We start from the raw sequence: 19,787 nt of genomic DNA, 5'->3' as shown, positions 1-19,787 counted from the left end.
GCACTGCCCTGCCTGCCTTGCCGGCACCCTTGACTCCTGGCTCTGCTTCCCACACAGAGCAGCCTCACTCTCATTGCTCCCGACAACATACTCTTTGTAGCAGGATCCCTGTCACAAATGGTGCATAAACACTCGAGCTCTGACACAGAAAAGCCTGCTCTCCTAACTATGCATCATAAAATCAGACCCCAGTGCCTGCACTTGCTTTTTCAATCAGCTCAGACTTTCTGTTCAGTGCTACCTGGGTAGGGGGTACAAATCCAAAGCCCTCCTTGCACCTTCAAATTGGCTGTCAGGCAAGGGTTGCTGCTGTGGACATGCGCAGTCACCTTTTGTACCTACAGCCTTCTCTGGGATCTGCTCAGTCCCAAATTCCCTTGCCAAGGTTTTCGTGACTGTAGTGCGGAGGCAGGTCCAAGGTAAAGATGAGGAGTCAGGTCAGCAGGATGGGGACAAGGTGAGGTCAGGATCCGAGAGGTGCAGGGCCAGGCACAGGCGTGTCCACGGCATAACTCAGGTCAGGCCCAAGGACAAGGGCAGCAGCTCCCTGGCAAGGGGGCAAGGCCTTGCTATGAGGCTGGTCACTCTCTGCCTCCCCTGCTCTTGTGCCCAGCAGATCCCCCTCCCTGTCTGCCTGCAGCCCCTCCGGCAGCTCCTGCTGCCCCAGGGACACAGCAGCCTGCCCCAAGCTGGTGACCAGAGAAACCTGTTTCTCATTCTCGTTTTCTATCTCTGAATGCTGCCCTGCTCCTCTCCTGGGGCATCCCTGCTCCCCAGAGAGCCTTTCCCAAGTCAGTGTGTCTGTGCTGGCCTGGCCATTCCTGCACCCCTGCCCTGTGCTCCCCGCAGGGCCCCAGGCTGGTGGTGCTGCTCTGCAGAGTGAGTGAGCTGTGGGGCCACGGGGTGACTCCTGACTCAGCTCTGGCCATGCTGGTCAGGGCAGGAATCAGACCCAGCTGGACAGGGATCACCACCACTGATACTGCTGGCACCTGTCTGTGCTCATGGAAGGTGCTCAGAGTGACCCCAGGGCATCTGCAATGGCAGGAGATGTGTTTGGGTGGGCACTAGCTCCAGCCTGTGGTGTTTCACTGAGGGTGCAGGAATCACTCTCCAGTGCCCCTTCCCTGGGTCTCCTGGGTCCCCACTGCCTCTGTGGGGATTGCAGAGCCCTCGTTTCCCCCTACATACCTGGATTTAGTGCTTTACCTTCTGCTTACTGCACCATGGACCATCCCTCACTTTGTGAGGCTCCACTCACTGCCCACCCCCAGGCACACACTGTCCCTGGAGACCCCGTGAGCTCTTCTGGGGGCTCAGGTTGCCCTCCAGAAGGATGGGCATCTCTCATCAGCACTGTCACCTGTGGGACAGCCTGGCACAGGCGATTCAGAGACCATTCCCCATCTCCACTGGCACTGGTCACCGAGAAACAAGCTCTGAATCCAACCCTCAGTCCCTAACAGATCACACTGGGACTCTGAGCTCATTCCCCAGAGCCCATGGAGTTTGCAAGCAGAACAGCAGACCCTGCAGTGGTGCAATCCCTTGAACATATTTTTGACTCCATCTTCTGAAGAAAGGCCAGACTTCAGGCACGTCACACAGGAGAACCCCCTTTATTATGGAAATGTTGTTCTGGAGGCCAGGTCTGGCATAAGGGTGCCCAGGGCCTGGTCCTGCCTGAGCTCACAGAAATGCACAAGGAAGCACCATGTTACAGGAGCGCTTAGGCCATGTACACACACGAGAGCACAGCAGGACAGTGTGGAAATTAGGAGAACAGCCTTGAAAAGAGAAATTCCTGCTGCTGTTGGTGGATGAGTCTCCAGGAAAGCTGCAGCCCCCACTCCAAAGCTACAGCAAGGATATGCCTGCTGTGGCAGTAGGGATGTAGGGAGTAGTAGGGATGGTCCTGAGGAGCAGAGGGTCTGTCCCCACAAGCTGCATCCAGACTCTCCTCCCTTCTGCTCCCACTGCACTGTGAATGTTGGAGCACTGAAGAGGGAAAGGACCAGCCCATGGTGACAGCTGTCTGCCACCCTCGCAGGAGAAGGGTGTGAGATCACACCCTGAGTGTGGCTAGGAGATCTGGGCTCTCCTAATGGACATCGGACTTCTGGTCTCACCCTGTCAGCGCTCATCTGAGCCTGGCTCTGGGCCTCTGAGCATCCTTGGTGTCAGTTCTGAAAGAGACACTGCAAAGGGAAACCCATTGCACTGGGGGCATCCGAGGGAGCTCAAACTAGTGGGCTCTGAGGTTCCCCCACCTCTGCTGATGAAGGGGGAAGCCTGGCTTCCTGTTTCAACATGGTCTCTGGGTCAGATTCAAAGGAGAGATTCCAGAGGAGACATGACATGAACTGGATAGTTTTCTTTGTTTTTTACTGTAGATGTAAAAGAGAAAAGTAAGAAAGAAATAAATGCACAACACACACCCTTGATGCCAGATATCCTGGTGAGTGAATGAATGTGGGACAGCTACTGGTGCTGACCTTGTACCCACTGGATCAATTTCTTCACTGCCTCCTTGAGCTCCTTGTTCCTCATGCTGTAGATGAGGGGGTTCACTGCTGGAGGAACCACCGAGTACAGAACAGCCACCACCAGATCCAGAGCTGGGGAGGAGATGGAGGGGGGCTTCAGGCAGGCAAACATTGCAGTGCTGACACACAGGGAGACCACGGCCAGGTGCGGGAGGCACATGGAAAAGGCTTTGTGCCGGCCCTGCTCAGAGGGGATCCTCAGCACAGCACTGAAGATCTGCACGTAGGACACCACAATGAAAATGAAACACCCAAAGAATAAACAAAGACTAACCACAATAAGCCCAAATTCTCTGAGGTAGGAGTCAGAGCAGGAGAGCTTGAGGATCTGGGGGATTTCACAGAAGAACTGGTCCACTGTGTTGCCTTGGCAGAGTGGTATTGAAAAGGTGGTAGCAGTATGTAGGAGACCATAGAGAAAACCACTGGCCCAGGCAGCTGCTGCGATTTTGACACAAGCTCTGCTGCCCATGATGATCCCGTAGTGCAGGGGTCTGCAGATGGCAACAAAGCGGTCATATGCCATGACTGTAAGGAGAGAAAACTCAGCTGAACATAAGAAAAAGAAGAAAAAGACCTGGGCAGCACATCCCGAGTAGGAAATGGCCCTGGTGTCCCACAGGGAATTGCCCATGGATTTGGGGACAGTGGTGGAGATGGAGGCAAAGTCGAGGAGGGAGAGGCTGAGGAGGAAGAAGTACATGGGGGTGTGGAGATGGTGGTCGCAGGCTATGGCTGTGATGATGAAGCCGTTGCCCAGGAGGGCAGCCAGGTAGATGCCCAGGAAGAGGGAGAAGTGCAAGAGCTGCAGCTCCCGTGTGTCTGCAAATGCCAGGAGGAGGAACTCGCTGAGGGAGCTGCCGTTGGTCATTTGGTCCCACTGGGCTTTCGGGACTGTTTAAAGAGGAAACGACATTGACAAGTTAGGAGAGATGTTCCTAGGGAAACAAAAGTAACATTTCTCTTTGAAAACACTAGACTGCCTCTCTCTTTTTTTGGCGAGGATCACTGGGCAGGCACCTTGCGTGAGCTCTGGTTTGTGCTGGCTGAGTGTGCTGTGAGGAGCAGAAGCCTCTGCCCATGGGCTCCAGAGCAGTCAGTCCTTCTGCACAGTAGTGGGAACATGGGAACAGGGGTCCACAGCTCTGGCACTCACAATTTCTGTCAAACAAAATCTATTTGTCATGTGGAATGGCTTTTCAGTGTCTTCACTACCTGCTCTAAGGAATGACAGCTGAGGAACAGAGTTTTAGGGAAGTTTTAATAATGTTTATTTTTTTCTTTTAGATGTCCTTGTCACCCCTGGGGAGTGTTCCTCAAAGGCAGAAATTCTCAGCCACATCTTTCTTTTTATTCTTTGATTCTTACGGGAGCAGTAGCAGCTCATCTTCATGCCCTTGACATCTCCTGCAAGTGTCAATCCTAGGGGAGATTTTTCTTCCCTAACACCATGCCTGTGGCGCTGGACAATATTTATAAAATCCTCCTTTGCCTCTTGCTTCTTCCCCATGCTGCATGCTGCCCTATTATCCTGGAGCTAAGGTGCAAGGTCCCTGCTTAGCCAAGTTGGTCCCCTGAGGTGTCTGCTAGTTTTAGCGAGTATCGGGATGGCCCATCCTTGTGCTTGGCAGGTCTGTCCTTAAAGGCCTGCTGGCTTTCTGGAGCTCCTGGACCCCTCAGAGCTGCCTCCCATGGCATGCCCCACCAGTCCCCTGAACAGCCCAGGAAGTCTGCTCCTCTGAAGTCCAGGGTCTGTACTCTGTTACTGTCCTTCCTCACTCCCTCCAGGATTTGGGACTCCACATTTTCATGGTCACTGTAGGTAAAGCTGACACTATCCTAGCCCTGACCAGTTCCTCCTTATTTGCAATTTCCATATCCAGGAAAGCATCACCCTTATCTGGCTTGTGCATTTCCATCTGCCCGTGCCTGTGCCCCCAGCTGCATGCACTTGTGTATATCTGGGCTGCAGAGCCTCAGCTGTGGCACTGAGCATAGACCGGTCATGATGAAACGAGTTACCAAGGGCCAAGGACACTGAATGTGCAATGGCCCCACTTTAGAGCAGAGAGATGCTCGCATAGATAACAGGCGGCAAAGCAGTGGTGAAAGGAGTTTGCTACTGAGAGAGCAAATCCTGCAGTGCCCAAGGCCAAGGAGAAACAGAGCTGGGCTGTGCAGCCCTGGCAGGAAGGGGTTGGCTTCCCGAGCTGACTCTGCAGCACTGTTGGGCCTGTGACAGAGGTGAACCAATCTCCAGGCAGGACAAGTGCCACTGAAAAATTCCGTGGACCTGGATGTCCTGTGATCCAGCCAACCTGTGGACATCACTAGCACAGTCCCTGTTCATATCATCTGATGGGGCGAGAAGTTGTTTATGGAGAGAAAAGCTAGAAGTGTTTGAGAGTGCAGGGACTACAGTGGAGACCTCGGTGTGATGTGCATCCCATCTATGCAGCACTGTTGGATGTAGACAGGATGGACTTTGCCTAAAGGCAGTGGTGGGATTCAGTTGTTTGGGCACTGGTAGGAAACCAGAGAGGCCCTGGGGTGCTTTCCCAGCAATCACTCCAAAAGGAGGTGGCTTTCCTGTAGGTCCCATGCTGAATTTACTAGAGACATGTGGTTGTGCTGGACACCCCAGGCATGGGACACGGCCCTGCCTATGGCCTATCTTTGTGTCACTGAATCTACTGTCTGCACTGAATTGCATTAGCTGTTCGTAATGTCGGGATCTGCTTGTGCCTCAGCTTCCTAGTGAGTGGAGCTCTAGTTGCAGTAGGCATCTAGGGCCATTTCAGATGGCCAAGGCAATTCCCCACCTGGCCACCACCTCATGCTCCAGAAGGATGTGGGTGTCATAGTTGCTCCGTCAGAACAAGCAGATTCTGGCACATGCCTGGGACCACCTCTGTCTCTTCAGCTGTCACCAGGTGTTTGTGTGTGAGCAAGTGACTCCCACCCTCCATCTCCAGTGATTCCAATGGAGGGTTAGACAAGGAGCTCCCATGCAGACACCTCTGTTGTGCTCACTTCAGTTTTGGCCAAGGGAATCCCAGCTCCTGTGTGTTTGTGGAGTTCACAGGAGGGATCGGAATGCCACTCCACAACAGGGGTTTCTAGCCTGGCATAAGGTGCCCAGACTGACTCATCTGAATCAACACCTGAACCATGGGTAAATGAACTCCCTTCTTGTCCCTGCCTAGGTTCCTGCCTAGTGAAGGCACAGGAATAGACACTTCCAGAGTGGGACATTTCCACCTCTCGTAGATAACCATCCTCTGATGAGACAAATTAAAATGCTGGAATCAGTCTTCCTTTGGTGCTTAGAGAGGGACCATCAGTGATTATTTTAGTTTATTGCAGTGAACATTTCCCAGGAGGAGGGACCATAAGGGACAGAGAAATTCAGGCCTTCAGCTGGGCCTCTGCTCCTGAGTGGGGCCAGGCTCCTGGGATGGAGGGAGCTCATGGCAACCTGGCAACACTGCCCAGAGACAGCTGTGTGCAGGAGCAGCTCCTCTGCCAAGAGCAGCAGGGCTGCGGGCACTGCCTGCTGCTGCTGACATGAGATGAGAGAAGGCAGCGAGAAGTGCAAGGCAGTGTGGAGTGGGAGGACAGAGGAGAGCTGCTTGTGGGAGAAGTCTTCACAGCCCTTGGCATGGTAAGTCTCTGGCTGCAGGGCAATGCTACTGAGGTTTCTGGCGGGGTCTTGAAACCCATCCAGTCATACGATTGAATTTATAAGGATTGCTCTCCCGGTTTCTCCTTTGCAGAGGATAAAATGCTTCAGAGCGGAGATTCCCTGCCACAGTGCCACAGGAAAGGGGCATCCTGCTCCCTTCTCCCTGGAACAGCTGCAGGGGTGTGAAGCCGGGGTGTGCACACACCCCTGCCCAGGGCTGTAATTCAAAGCACTGTCCCTGCACCCCAGGGTGCTGTGTGCCCAGGGCAGTGATGCTGCCGCCTGTGAGGGTCAGCACTCAGCCTGCTCGGGGAGCTCCCCACAGTGCTGCAGGGAGAAGCAGGGCAGGTTCATTTTCCCATTGAGAGGGTGCTGTGTGGGTCAGGGCTGCCCATAGCTCTAGCTCATGCACAGGACATTCCAGAGGGGACTTTTCAAAAGGAAAGTGAAGGCAGGGATTTCCTGACAGAGAAGCCAATTTCCTGAGATGGTGCTTTAGATATCCTACCACTGGCAAGGGGAAAATGGAAATGGAGCTGTCAAGCTTGGACAACAGACTGAGACAGTGAGTTTCAATGAGCAGCTAATGTTTCTGCTAGGAACTTCTGAAAGTCCCTTCACCCATCCCTCAGTCTACAGACAACACCAGCTTCCCCTTTGCTGGCCTCATCAGGGTTTAGCTGACCTGCTCCTTAGCACCTGCAAACATGGGGATGCCCCTGGACAGTGTCCTGCTGCTGGGAGGTTTCTGGAGGGGAGAACTGAGCTCACTGAGGGAGGTGTCGGCACTGCAGGGACTGACCGTGACTTGCTCAACTCCATCCACCCATAATGTTTCTGTTAGCAGTTCCCTCTCATTGCCTGCCCATCTCTGCTGCCTGGAGCTGTCCCTGCTGGGAGTTGTTTCCCTGTCCCAATGTCTTTTCCAGGTTGGTGCTTACAGACCCCATCCCACCCTCTGTGTGCTCATTCCTGCCCTCCAGAAGCCTCCCACAGGCAGGGCACTGTCCAGGGGCACCTCTGTGCTTGCAGGTTCTAAGGAGCAGCTCAGACAAACCCTCATGAGGCCAGGAAGGTGATTCTGGTGGTGTCTGTAGGCTCAGGTGGGGATGAAGAGACTTGCTGAGGTTTCTCTCAGACCTTTTTGGGGTGTTCAGCTGCAGTTAAGGCACCAGCCCTGTGTGTCCTGCATGGTGTTGTCTTCATGGCAGTGAGGAGCCCCAATCCCCTTCCAACCTGTGGGGCTGCTGGCAATGCATTTCATCAGGTTGAAGAATGAGCTGCCTCTCCTTTCAGGAGAGTCCATCTTTAGGACCCTTGACTGCTTCTCTGGGCTGTCCTGCCAAGCTGCAAGCTGCCCTCCAAAAATGTACAGCTTCCGTGGAGCATTTCTGCAATATCTGAGAGTCCTTGGTCTGGTCATGTGAGTCAGAAACCTTGTCACACTCTTCATCACCCTCTCCATTTCTGGGCTGAGAGAGAAGAATTTGGAAATCACTGTGAAACTGAACTCCTCCGCTCCCAGCTCAGTCCAGTGTCTTTCTTAGAGGAACTTGTGAGTGTGGTTGTCCTTCATCTGAGTGAGGTGCAAGTGCAGGACAGGGAAGGGCAAGACTCACTGACAGACCAGGTCCTGTGACCCCCTACAAAGTCACTGCGAGTCCTTTTTCCCTCTTGGGATGCACAAGGGCTCAGGCTGAGACCAATTGAAATGCCAAAATTTCTACACCATCAAAGAATGCTCCCATGCTGAGAAGGATGCATCTAAAATGGACATACGTGTGTGTGTGTGTGTGTGTGTGTGTGTATGCCATCATATATATATCTATATGTATATCAATATATCATCAGACTCCTCCACTGATCATTTTGCAGAGAAAAATGGGTTTCCAAATGTTGAACAGCCCTTCCACATACGGGCTGGACATATTCTGCTGCAGGATGTGTGCATCAGAGCTAGTCACTTCCCATTCTCTCTGCAGTGCCTGGAGGAAGGGTGCAAACGGTAAACTAGTGGAAGGACAGGGTCTATCTCATTGGAACAGAGACATCGAGAAAGGGTCAGGCACCCCCTGCCTTCACTTGACTGTTTCTCTGCCTTCCTGGAGTGAGAACTGGTGTGACTGATCCAGATCCAGACACCTCTGTTCAAGAGGGCAAGGCTGGGGGAGATGAATCTCTCACAAGGGTCTTCTCTTTCAAATACAGCTGGCATGAGAGCTGTGTTGAGCTCTCATTATGGTAAAGAGAGACTATTCCCACTGGTACCTGGACCAATTCCCCTGCTCCCAGCACCCAGCGCCCATTCTCAGGTATCCCACCACATAGCAGGCTCAGTTTGACACCTCCATTTACCCGTGCCAGCAGAGCAGGGCTGACTCCTCTGGAGCCCACGGGCAGAGGCCCCTGCTCCACACAGCACACTCAGCCAGTGCAAACAGAGCTCCAGAAAGGGAGTTCAACGAAGGTAAAGAACAGAGGAAAGGTGGGGCTTTCTATGAGAAACAGAATGGGTTTGGCTCAGAGAAGGCTGCTCTAACCTGAAACTCTCTGTTCCTCTTTGGACAGTCCACAAAGCCCCAAGGAAGCAAATGTCCAACAGCAGCTCCATCAATGAATTCCTCCTCCTGGCATTCTCTGACACCTGGCAGCTGCAGCTCTTGCATTTCTTGCTGTTCCTGGGCATCTACCTGGCTGCCCTCCTGGGCAACGGCCTCATCATCACAGCTGTAGCCTGCGACCACCACCTCCACACCCCCATGTACTTCTTCCTCCTCAACCTCTCCATCCTTGACCTGGGCACCATCTCCACCATTGTCCCCAAATCCATGGCCAATTCCCTGTGGAATACCAGGGCCATTTCCTACTCAACATGTGCTGCCCAGGTCTTTTTCTTCTTCTTTTTAATTGCAGCAGAGTATTGCCTCCTCACAGTCATGGCCTATGACCGCTACATTGCCATCTGCAGACCCCTGCACTACGGGACCCTCATGGGCACCAGAGCTTGTATCCAAATGGCAGCAGCTGCCTGGGCCAGTGGTTTTCTCCATGCTCTCCTGCACACTGGGAACACATTTTCAATACCACTCTGCCAAGGCAACACAGTGGAGCAGTTCTTCTGTGAAGTGCCCCAGATCCTCAAGCTCTCCTGCTCAGACTCCTACCTCAGAGAAGTTGGGCTTATTGTGGTTAGTCTTTGTTTCTCGTTGGGGTGTTTCATTTTCATTGTGCTGTCCTACGTGCAGATCTTCAGTGCTGTGCTGAGGATCCCCTCTGAGCAGGGCCGGCACAAAGCCTTTTCCATGTGCCTCCCGCACCTGGCCGTGGTCTCCCTGTGTGTCAGCACTGCAATGTTTGCCTACCTGAAGCCCCCCTCCATCTCCTCCCCAGCTCTGGATCTGGTGGTGGCTGTTCTGTACTCGGTGGTTCCTCCAGCAGTGAACCCCCTCATCTACAGCATGAGGAACAGGGAGCTCAAGGAGGCCCTGAAGAAACTGGTTCAGTTGGTACTGTTTCAGCAGCAATAAGCTGTCCATCTCTCCTCATAAGTGATTTCCAAGAGATCTCAGGCAACGTTTGTGGTTTGGGCATTCTGTCTGTGATAAGCATGGTTGTTCATAAATGTCTGAATTCATCCCTCTTCTCCAGAGGCACAAACGCCATCTGTCTGATTCAGAGACCTTCCCTAAATCTACCGATCCCTGTGTCAGAGCTGGCCTCCCTCGCAGCATCTCTGTAATAAAAGGGGATTTCATCAGTACAGTGCCTGCAGGCTGGGCTCTTCTTCCAAAGTGGAAGAGAGGAATGTGCTCAGGGAATTGCACCTGAAAAGGCCCTGTTGCCATATCTGGGTTTTCCATGGGCTAAGGGGCATCAGCTCATAAAGTGATGTGTTAGGGAATGTGGGCTGGATTCAGTCCTCAGTTGTGGGGGCCCAGTGACCCTGAGGAAGGTGAGCGGTAAAGAGGTCTCTGCTGGGGACTGTCTCACGTATTACTGGGCTGGTGAGAGACTCTCATCCTTCTGGAAGGGAATATGCAACCAGCCAGAGAGCAGAGGGCATCTCCAGGGTCAGTTTGTGCCTGGAATGGGCAGTGAGTGGAGACTCCCAAAGACAAGTGGAGTCACCCAAAGGTAAAGGGCCAAACCAAGGAATGCACCACATCAGGGCTCTGCACTCTCAGGAGAGGGAGTGGGCTGGGTCTAATGACACCCCTGAACACCTCCTGAGCAATGTGAAATGCCCTGTGATTGCTCCAAGCATCCTCCACAGCCACAGATCCTGGGGAGGGTTTGTCAGGTGCCATGATGCTGGTCCAGCTGGGTCTGCCCTCACCAGCATGGCCAGTGAGGAGTCACCCCAGGGCCCCACAGCCCGCTCGCCCTGCAGAGCAGCACCGTCAGCCCAGGGCCCTGCAGGGAGCACAGGGGAGAGGTGCAGGAATGGCCGGCCAGGCCAGCATGGACACACTGACCTGGGGAAAGGCTCTCTGGGGAGCAGGGACGTCCCTGGAGAAGAGCAATTGTGTGCTTGTGGGGAGGAATAAATGAAAACCTGTTTCTGTGTGTGTCAGCTCCGGGCAGGCTGCTCTGTCACTGGAGCTGCCGGAGGAGCCCCAGGGCCAGGACTCTTGTGCTGTGCTGGGGAGAGGGGCTGCCCAGAGGGGCTGCAGGCAGCCAGGGTCAAGGATCTCTGGTCATGAGACCATTTCCTTGTGCCATTGCTGGCCCCCAGGTGTGGGGCTGATGGGGAGGCTGACACCCCTCTCTGCCCCCCAGCAGCTGCTGTGCCCTGCAGAGGGGCTGGGGCTGTGGGGTGAGTGCCCAGAGCTCTGCAGCCCCCTGCCACAGGCACTGCTGTGGGGCCACCCCAGCCTGGTCTGCTCTGCTGGGTGGGCTGGGGAGAGGGCAGGTGAGGTGGGGAGAGCTGGGGAGGGTCTGGGCTGTGCTGGAAAGGGCCTGGAAGAGGCAAAATGCCAGCAGGCAGCTCACATGCGTGAATGGTGCCCAGAGCATGGGGAGGAGCAGGGAGATTGGGACGCAGACCCCTGCCCTTGGCTGCATGGCTGGGACACTGGACAGGTGATGCCTTTTTGAGCAGCCAGGCTCCAGGTTTGGGGTAGATGCCAGATCAAGGGTAGGAGCTCCGGGATTTTCACAGGCTTCCAGTGCAGCCGTGACTGTGGTGAAAGCAAGTGGGCAGAGCCAGGCACATGCAACTGCAAAGGCTGGGGGTGGGAAAGGCAGTGTGGGGCTGGGGAAGGCCCTCCCTCTGCTCCCCATGGGGAAGAGAGTCCCCAGGCGATGCTGGACTCTGCTTTGGCTGAGGGGAGGGAGCACAGGGCAGGGTGGAAGAGGCAGACAGAACTTCTCAGGGTGCATGAGGGAGTTTTCCACAGTCCAGGACTGAGCCAGGCACCTTTGGATCTTCCCCCTGAGGCTCCCAGCTGGGCTCATTCTGCCCTGCCCTAGGTGTTCTCATACCCCTGCCAGCCATGCAAGAGCAGAGCTTCAGGAACAAGAGTTCATGGAGTCTCAGTGCAGTTTTGGTGGGAGGGACCTCTGGAGGTCTCCAGCCAACCTCCCACACCAAGCAGGGCTGGTTGGAGCCCTACAGTCCTGTCTGGTGATCGCTGGACTGTGCCTGACCCTGGTTACCATCCCCAAACCTGCTCTGCTCTTTTTTTTCCAGGCACTGGGGGATGGCACCTCCCATCGGTGGGTCACTGCCCTGCCTGCCTTGCTGGCACCCTCAGCTCCAGGCTCTGCTTCCAACCTGGAGCAGCCCTGCTCTTGCTGCTCCCGACAACACACTCTCTGTAGCAGGATCCCCGTCACAAATGGTGCATAAACACTCGAGCTCTGACACAGAAAAGCCTGCTCTCCTAACTGTGTATCATAAAATCAGACCCCAGTGCCTGCGCTCACTTTTTAATCCAGATCAGACTTTCTGTGCAGTGGTACCTGGGGAGGGGGTGCAAATCCGAAGCCCTCCTTGTACCTTCAGATTGGCTGTCAGGCAAGGGTTGCTGCTGTGAACACATATGGTCACCTTCTGTACCTACAGCCTTCTCTGGGATCTGCTCAGTGCCAGCTTCCCTTGCCCAAGTTTTCGTGACTGTAGTGTGGAGGCAGGTCCAAGGTAGACATGAGGAGTCAGGTGAGCAGGATGGGGACAGGCTCAGGTCAGCACCCGAGAGGTGCAGGACCAGGCACAGGCGTGTCCATGGCATAACTCAGTTCGGGCCCAAGGACAAGGGCAGCAGCTCCCTGGCAAGGGCTCAAGGCCTTGCTATGAGGCTGGTCATTCTCTGCCTCCCCTGCTCTTGTGCCCAGCAGATCCCCCTCCCTGTCTGCCTGCAGCCCCTTTGGCAGCTCCTGCTGCCCCAGGGACACAGCAGCCTGCCCCAAGCTGGTGACCAGAGAAACCTGTTTCTCATTCTCGTTTTCTATCTCTGAATGCTGCCCTGCTCCTCTCCTGGGGCATCCCTGCTCCCCAGAGAGCCTTTCCCAAGTCAGTGTGTCAGTGCTGGCCTGGCCATTCCTGCACCCCTGCCCTGTGCTCCCCGCAGGGTCCCTCTCTGCTCTGCAGAGTGAGTGAGCTGTGGGGCCACGGGGTGACTCCTGACTCAGCTCTGGCCATGCTGGTCAGGGCAGGAATCAGACCCAGCTGGACGGGGATCACCCCCACTGATACTGCTGGCACCTGTCTGTGCTCATGGATGATGCTCAGAGTGACCCCAGGGCACCTGCAATGGCAGGAGATGTGTTTGGGTGGGCACTAGCTCCAGCCTGTGGTGTTTCACTGAGGCTGCAGGAATCACTCTCCAGTGCCCCTTCCCTGGGCCTCCTGGGTCCCCACTGCCTCTGTGGGGATTGCAGAGCCCTCATTTCCCCCTACATCCCTGGATTTAGTGCTTTACCTTCTGGTTACTGCACCATGGACCATGCCTCACTTTGTGAGGCTCCACTCACTGCCCACCCCCAGGCACACACTGTCCCTGGAGACCCCGTGAGCTCTCCTGGGGGCTCAGATTGCCCTCCAGAAGGATGGGCATCTCTCATCAGCACTGTCACCTGTGGGACAGCCTGGCACAGGCGATTCAGAGGCCATTCCCCATCTCCACTGGCACTGGTCACCGAGAAACAAGCTCTGAATCCAACCCTCGGTCCCTAACAGATCACACTGGGACTCTGAGCTCATTCCCCAGAGCCCATGGAGTTTGCAAGCAGAACAGCAGACCCTGCAGTGGTGCAATCCCTTGAACATATTTTTGACTCCATCTTCTGAAGAAAGGACAGACTTCAGGCACGTCTCACAGGAGAACCCCCTTTACTATGGAAATGTTATTCTGGAGGCCAGGTCTGGCATAAGGGTGCCCAGGGCCTGGTCCTGCCTGAGCTCACAGAAATGCACAAGGAAGCACCATGTTACAGGAGCGCTTAGGCCATGTACACACACGAGAGCACAGCAGGACATTGCAGCCCCCACTCAGAGGCTGCAGCAAGGATATGCCTGCTGCGGCAATGTAGGGATGGTCCTGAGGAGCAGAGGGTCTGTCCCCACAAGCTGCATCCAGACTCTCCTCCCTTCTGCTCCCACTCCACTGTGAATATTGGAGCACTGAAGAGGGAAAGGACCAGCCCATGGTGACAGCTGTCTGCCACCCTCGCAGGAGAAGGGTGTGAGATCACACCCTGAGTGTGGCTAGGAGATCTGGGCTCTCCTAATGGACATCGGACTTCTGGTCTCACCCTGCCAGTGCTCACCTGAGCCTGGCTCTGGGCCTCTGAGCATCCTTGGTGTCAGTTCTGAAAGAGACACTGCAAAGGGAAACCCATTGCACTGGGGGCATCCGAGGGAGCTCAAACTAGTGGGCTCTGAGGTTCCCCCACCTCTGCTGATGAAGGGGGAAGCCTGGCTTCCTGTTTCAACATGGTCTCTGGGTCAGGTTCAAAGGAGAGATTCCAGAGGAGACATGACATGAACTGGATAGTTTTCTTTGTTTTTTACTGTAGATGTAAAAGAGAAAAGTAAGAAAGAAGTAAATGCACAACACACACCCTTGATGCCGGATATCCTGGTGAGTGAATGAATGTGGGACAGCTACTGGTGCTGACCTTGTACCCATTGGATCAATTTCTTCAGTGCCTCCTTGAGCTCCTTGTTCCTCATGCTGTAGATGAGGGGGTTCACTGCTGGAGGCACCACCGAGTACAGAACAGCCACCACCAGATCCAGAGCTGGGGAGGAGATGGAGGGGGGCTTCAGGTAGACAAACATCACAGTGCTGAGAAACAGGGAGACCACGGCCAGGTGCGGGAGGCACATGGAAAAGGCTTTGTGCTGGCCCTGCTCAGAGGGGATCCTCAGCACAGCACTGAAGATCTGCACGTAGGACAGCACAATGAAAATGAAACACCCAAAGCCTAAACAGCCACTAACCACAATAAGCCCAATTTCCCTGAGGTAGGAGTCAGAGCAGGAGAGCTTGAGGATCTGGGGGATTTCACAGAAGAACTGGTCCAGGGCATTGCCTTGGCAGAGTGGTATGGAAAATGTGTTCCCAGTGTGCAGGAGAGCATGGAGAAAACCACTGGCCCAGGCAGCTGCTGCCATTTTGACACAAGCTCTGCTGCCCATGAGGGTCCTGTAGTGCAGGGGTCTGCAGATGGCAATGTAGCGGTCATAGGCCATGACTGTAAGGAGAGAAAACTCTGCTGAACATAAGAAAAAGAAGAAAAAGACCTGGGCAGCACATCCTGAGTAGGAAATGGCCCTGGTGTCCCACAGGGAATTGGCCATGGATTTGGGGACAATGGTGGAGATGGTGCCCAGGTCAAGGAGGGAGAGGTTGAGGAGGAAGAAGTACATGGGGGTGTGGAGGCGGTGGTCGCAGGCTACGGCTGTGATGATGAGGCCGTTGCCCAGGAGGACAGCCAGGTAGATGCCCAGGAAGAGCGAGAAATGCAAGAGCTGCAGCCCCCGTGTGTCTGCAAATGTCAGGAGGAGGAACTCGTTGAAGGAGCTGCCGTTGGTCATTTGGTCCCACTGGGCTTTCGGGACTGTTTAAGGAGGAAACAACATTGAAAAGGTAGGAGAGACCTTCCCAGGAAAAAGAAAGTAACATTTCTCTTTGAAAACACCACATTACTTCTCTATTTTTGGGGGAGGATCACTGGGCAAGCACCTTGCTTGAGCTCTGGTTTGTGCTGGCTGAGTGTGCTGTGAGGAGCAGAAGCCTCTGCCCATGGGCTCCAGAGCACTCAGTCCTTCTGCACAGTAGTGGGAACATGGGAACAGGGGTCAACAGCTCTGACACTCACAGTTTCTGTCAAACAAAATCTATTCGTCATGTGGAATAGCTTTTCAGTGTTTTCACTACCTGTTCTAAAGAATGAGAGTTGAGAAACAGAGTTTTAGGGAAGTTTTAATAATGTTTATTTTCTCTGAGATGTCCTTGTCATCCCTGGGGAGTGTTCCTGAAAGGCAGAAATTCTCAGCATTTCTACTGTGAGTCTTGAAAAACAAAAAGATTCACTGCCACTTGGTACAGAGTGAGGACAGCTTGTCTGTCTATTAGCCTTGTTCCCAGCTGTCCTGTGCTCACACTGCTTTGAGCTGGAGGAGCATCACTCTCATATGTTGCCCTAAAAAAACCCCCAGCCACTGCTAGGAGCAGAGGAGTCCAGTTTCAAAACCACAGTTGTCCAACCCTTTCTCCCTTTCTCAGGGCACCAGAAGGAGGTCTCCATACTCCCCTTCTAGGCAAGGACACACAGGGCTCTTTTCAGCTGCCTGTATGCAGTTTCCCAACACCATTTCCATACTCTCAGGATCTCTACAGATTCTTCAGGGGTCTCCCGGACATCACAGAGATGCTATGAAGCAGCGGTGCCCTTCTGGAGGGCAGCTCAAAGTCTGGCAGGACATGACCGGGAATGGTCAACGGATGTGAGGACTGAGGATGGGCTCTCCTTAAGGGAGAGTCAGCTCAGTTCCCAGCCCCACAGACTGCATTTTCTGGAGTCACACAGGTTAGAAGGAGGCTGTGGACACCCCACTCCCAAGCAGACCCCTCTCTTGCACAACTTGCAGGGCAGGTGTCAGAACTGCAGCTGAACCCCACCCCCCCGCCAGGGAGTGACCCCAAGGAGCCCGAGAGAAAAACAGGAGCAGCATGGAGCAACATCATGATCCTGCTGCCAAGGCAGGCAAGGAGAGAGAGACAGATGGTCACTCAGGAAAGCCTCCACCTTACCCAACTGGACATGCCACCTCACAGACAGTGACATCGCAGGGCAGTCACTCTCAGCCCCTTTGTCGGGCAGCAGTAAACAGGCCCGTGGCAGCAGAGAGGCCCCTCTCCTCTGCTGGAGGTCTGGCTGCAGAGGAGGGGGCTCATGCCCTGGACCCCATGGCTGTCAGGGCAGAGGCTCTGCTGGGTGGGAGAGGAGACATGGGAGGCTTGCTTGGAAGAAGCTGTCTGCCTTGCAGGGACTGACCAAGACTTGCCCAAATCCATTCTCCCATGATGATTCTGTTCGCAGATCCCTCCCATTCCCTGCCCATTTCTGCTGCCTGGCACTGTCCCTGCTGGCAGCTCTTTCTCTGTCCCAGCATCTTTTCCCAGTCACTGCTCACAGACCCCATCCCACCCTCTGTGTGCTCAGTTCTGCCCTACAGAAACTGCCCAGGACAGGGCACTGGGCACAGGTATCTCTGTTCTCACAGGTCCTAAGGAACAGGTCAGAAAAACTCTTCTAAGGCAATAAAGGTGCTGCCGGTGCTGTCTGTAGGCTGAGGTGGGGTTGAAGGGGTTTGCTGGAGTTTCTCACAGACCTATTCATCTCTGAGAGTAAAGGTTTGGGAGTCCATGTTCCTTGCCAAACCAGAAAGTTCTTTCCTCTTTTCTCCCTGCCAGAACTAGGATGTATTTTTTCTAGTTTTAGTACTACTAATGAGCTTTTACTAGAAGGAAAACTCCTTCCCTTTCAATTAGCCTTTTTTGATCGTCCTCTGAAAAGACTCTTTGGACATAACCTGTGCATGCGCTCGAGCTGCGGGCACCCCTGAGCCACGCATGGCCTTCTTGACAGGAGAATGAACCTGTCCTGCCAGAGGTCACTGAATTCATGACTCAATCTACCAATTATAGGATGGACTGCATTCAGAAAACCCCTCCAGGAACGTCAGTAGCATTGCCCTGCAGCCAGAGACTTACCGTGTCAGGGGCTGTGAAGATTTCTCCCACAAGCAGCTCTCCTCTCTCCTCCCACTCCACACTGCCTTGCACTTCTCGCTGCCTTCTCTCATCTCCTGTCAGCAGCAGCAGGCAGTGCCCGCAGCCCTGCTGCTCTTGGCAGAGGAGCTGCTCCTGCACACAGCTGTGTCTGGGCAGTGCTGCCAGGTTGCCATGAGCTCCCTCCATCCCAGGAGCCTACTCCCACTCAGGAGCAGAGACCCAGCTGAAGGCCTGAATTTCTCTGTCCCTTGTGCTCCCTCCTCCTGGGAAATGTTCACTGAAGTAGACTAAATTAGTCACTTGTTATCCTTCTCTATAGATTGGAGCGAGACAGATTCCAACATTGCAATTTATTTCATCAGAGGATGGCTATCTGTGATAAGTGGAAATGTCCCACTCTGGAAGCCCCTATTCCTGTCTGTTAGTTAGGCAGGACACCTAGAAAAGGGACAAGAAGGGAGCTCACTGACACATGCTTCAGGTGTTGTTTCGGATGAGTCAAGCTGGGCATCTCATGCCAGTTTAGAAGCCCCTGGGATGGACTGGGATTCAGATCCCTCCTGTGAACCCCACAAACATACTGGAGGTGAGATTCCCCTTATCAAGCCAAAGTGAGCACAACAGAGGTGTCTGCATGGGAGCTCCTTGGCTAAGCTCCCACTGGAATCACTGGAGATGGAGGATGGGAGTCAGCTGCTCACACACAAACACCTGGGGACATTGGAAGAGACAGAGGTGGTCCCAGGCATGTGCCAGATTCTGCTTGCTCTGATGGAGCGACCAGGAGACCCACATCCTTCTGCAGCATCAGGTGGGGGCCAGATGAGGAATCTTCTTGGTCGTCTCAAATGACCCTGCATGCCTACTACAACTAAAGCTCATCTCATTTGGAAGCTGAGACATCTGAAGATCCCAATGTTAAAAACAGCTGTTGTGGGTCAGTGCAGACACTTGATTTAATGACACAGAAATAGGCCTGCGGGGCCATCTCAGATGCCTGGGATGTCCAGGACAACCACGTGTCCCTAGCAGATACAGCATGGGACCTACAGGAAAACTATGCCCCTTCAGAGTGGTTGCTGTGCCAGTGTCCCAGGGCATCTCAGGTTTCCTGCCTGTGCCCAAACAAATGAATCCCACCTCTGTCTTTAGTCAAAATCTGCACTGCCTGCATCCAAGTACACTTCATAAATGGGAGAGGCACATTACAGCAAGGTCTCCACTCTAATCTCTACCCTCTCAAACCCTTCTAGTTCTCCTCCCCCTGAATGTCTCCTCACTCCTCAATATGATAAGAACAGGCACTGGGCTAACAGTGTCCTCAGGGTGGCTGGATCACGGGCTGCCCAGGCCCAGGGGCTTCTTCAGTGGCATCTTGTCCTGCCTGGAGATTGGTTCAAGTCTGTCACAGGCCCCAAGGTGCTGCAGAGTCAGCTCAGGCAGCAAACCCCTCTCCTGGCATTCCTGCACAGCCCAGCTCTGCTTCTCCCTGCCTCGGGCACTGCAGGGTTTGCTCTCTCAGTAGGAACCTCCTTTCACCATTACATTGCACCTGCTATCCATGCCAGCATGTCACCACTTGCAGTCAAAGCCTTTGCATACATGAGGTCCTTGGTAACAAGTTTCCTGTGACAAATTTTCTGTCAGCACCACAGCTGAGGTGCTGAAGCCAACACATATGCAAAGACATGCAGCCTGGGGTGCAGCCAGGAGCAACTGGAGATGCACAAGCTGTCACAGGAGTGCCACCTGGTTGGAATACCTGAGATGTGGTGGGATCACTTGCATGATGGAATCCTTCAATGGCAGGGTGCAAGTTCTTCACGAGAGACCACCAGGGAATGTCAGGAGGGGGTTCCCTATGTGTGAAGGGGCATCTTGGATGTATGGAGCTCTTCCATGGGATGGACCAAGGGAGGCAGCTCTGAAGGGCTGAGGAGCTCAGGAAAGCCAGCAGGTCCTTAAGGACAGCACCTGTCAAGCAGGAGAATGCTCCATACAAACAGTTTGTAAAATTAGTAGACATCTCTGGACGCCAGTGGGGCTAAACAGGGAGCTCACACGTGAGCTCCAGGGCAATAAGGCAGCCTATGGAAATGAGAATAAGGGAGATGCTGCAAAGGAAGAGTTTAGAAATATTGTCCAGCAAAGTGGAGATGGTGCTAAGGAAGCCAAAGGTCCTCTGGGACAGAGACACGTGCAGGGAATATGAAGGACAGGAAGAAGAGCTGCTACTGCTTCAGTGACAGTAAAAGAATCAACAAGGAAATGTGGGCTCACTGCTGAAAGGGGCAGGGATTCTAGCAAAAG

General features: G+C 54.0%; 2 protein-coding genes across 2 annotated transcripts in view; one reads left to right on the top strand and one right to left on the bottom strand.

Moving 5' to 3' along the window:
• Positions 1-9,401, top strand: part of LOC135326923 (olfactory receptor 14C36-like) — a gene marked incomplete at its 3' end in the record, with an annotated part of 38,098 nt that extends 28,697 nt beyond the window's left edge. Inside the window, exon 2 of the mRNA XM_064504563.1 lies at positions 8,800-9,401. Coding sequence (XP_064360633.1) covers positions 8,800-9,401 — 602 coding nt within the window. The remainder of the gene's footprint in view (positions 1-8,799) is intronic.
• Positions 9,402-14,437: 5,036 nt separating this feature from the next.
• Positions 14,438-15,073, bottom strand: LOC135326973 (olfactory receptor 14A16-like; the record flags this gene model as incomplete). The annotated part of the gene is made up of 1 exon (XM_064504614.1): positions 14,438-15,073. A coding segment is annotated over one exon (636 nt), but the record flags the coding sequence as incomplete, so codon positions are not given.
• Positions 15,074-19,787: the final 4,714 nt, after the last annotated feature.

This window comes from Dromaius novaehollandiae, unplaced genomic scaffold (assembly GCF_036370855.1).
Source record: "Dromaius novaehollandiae isolate bDroNov1 unplaced genomic scaffold, bDroNov1.hap1 HAP1_SCAFFOLD_41, whole genome shotgun sequence".
In the NCBI taxonomy this organism is placed as follows: domain Eukaryota; kingdom Metazoa; phylum Chordata; class Aves; order Casuariiformes; family Dromaiidae; genus Dromaius; species Dromaius novaehollandiae.
The sequence above is the reverse complement of the archived record's forward strand: the minus strand, read 5'-3'. Positions and strand labels throughout refer to the sequence as shown.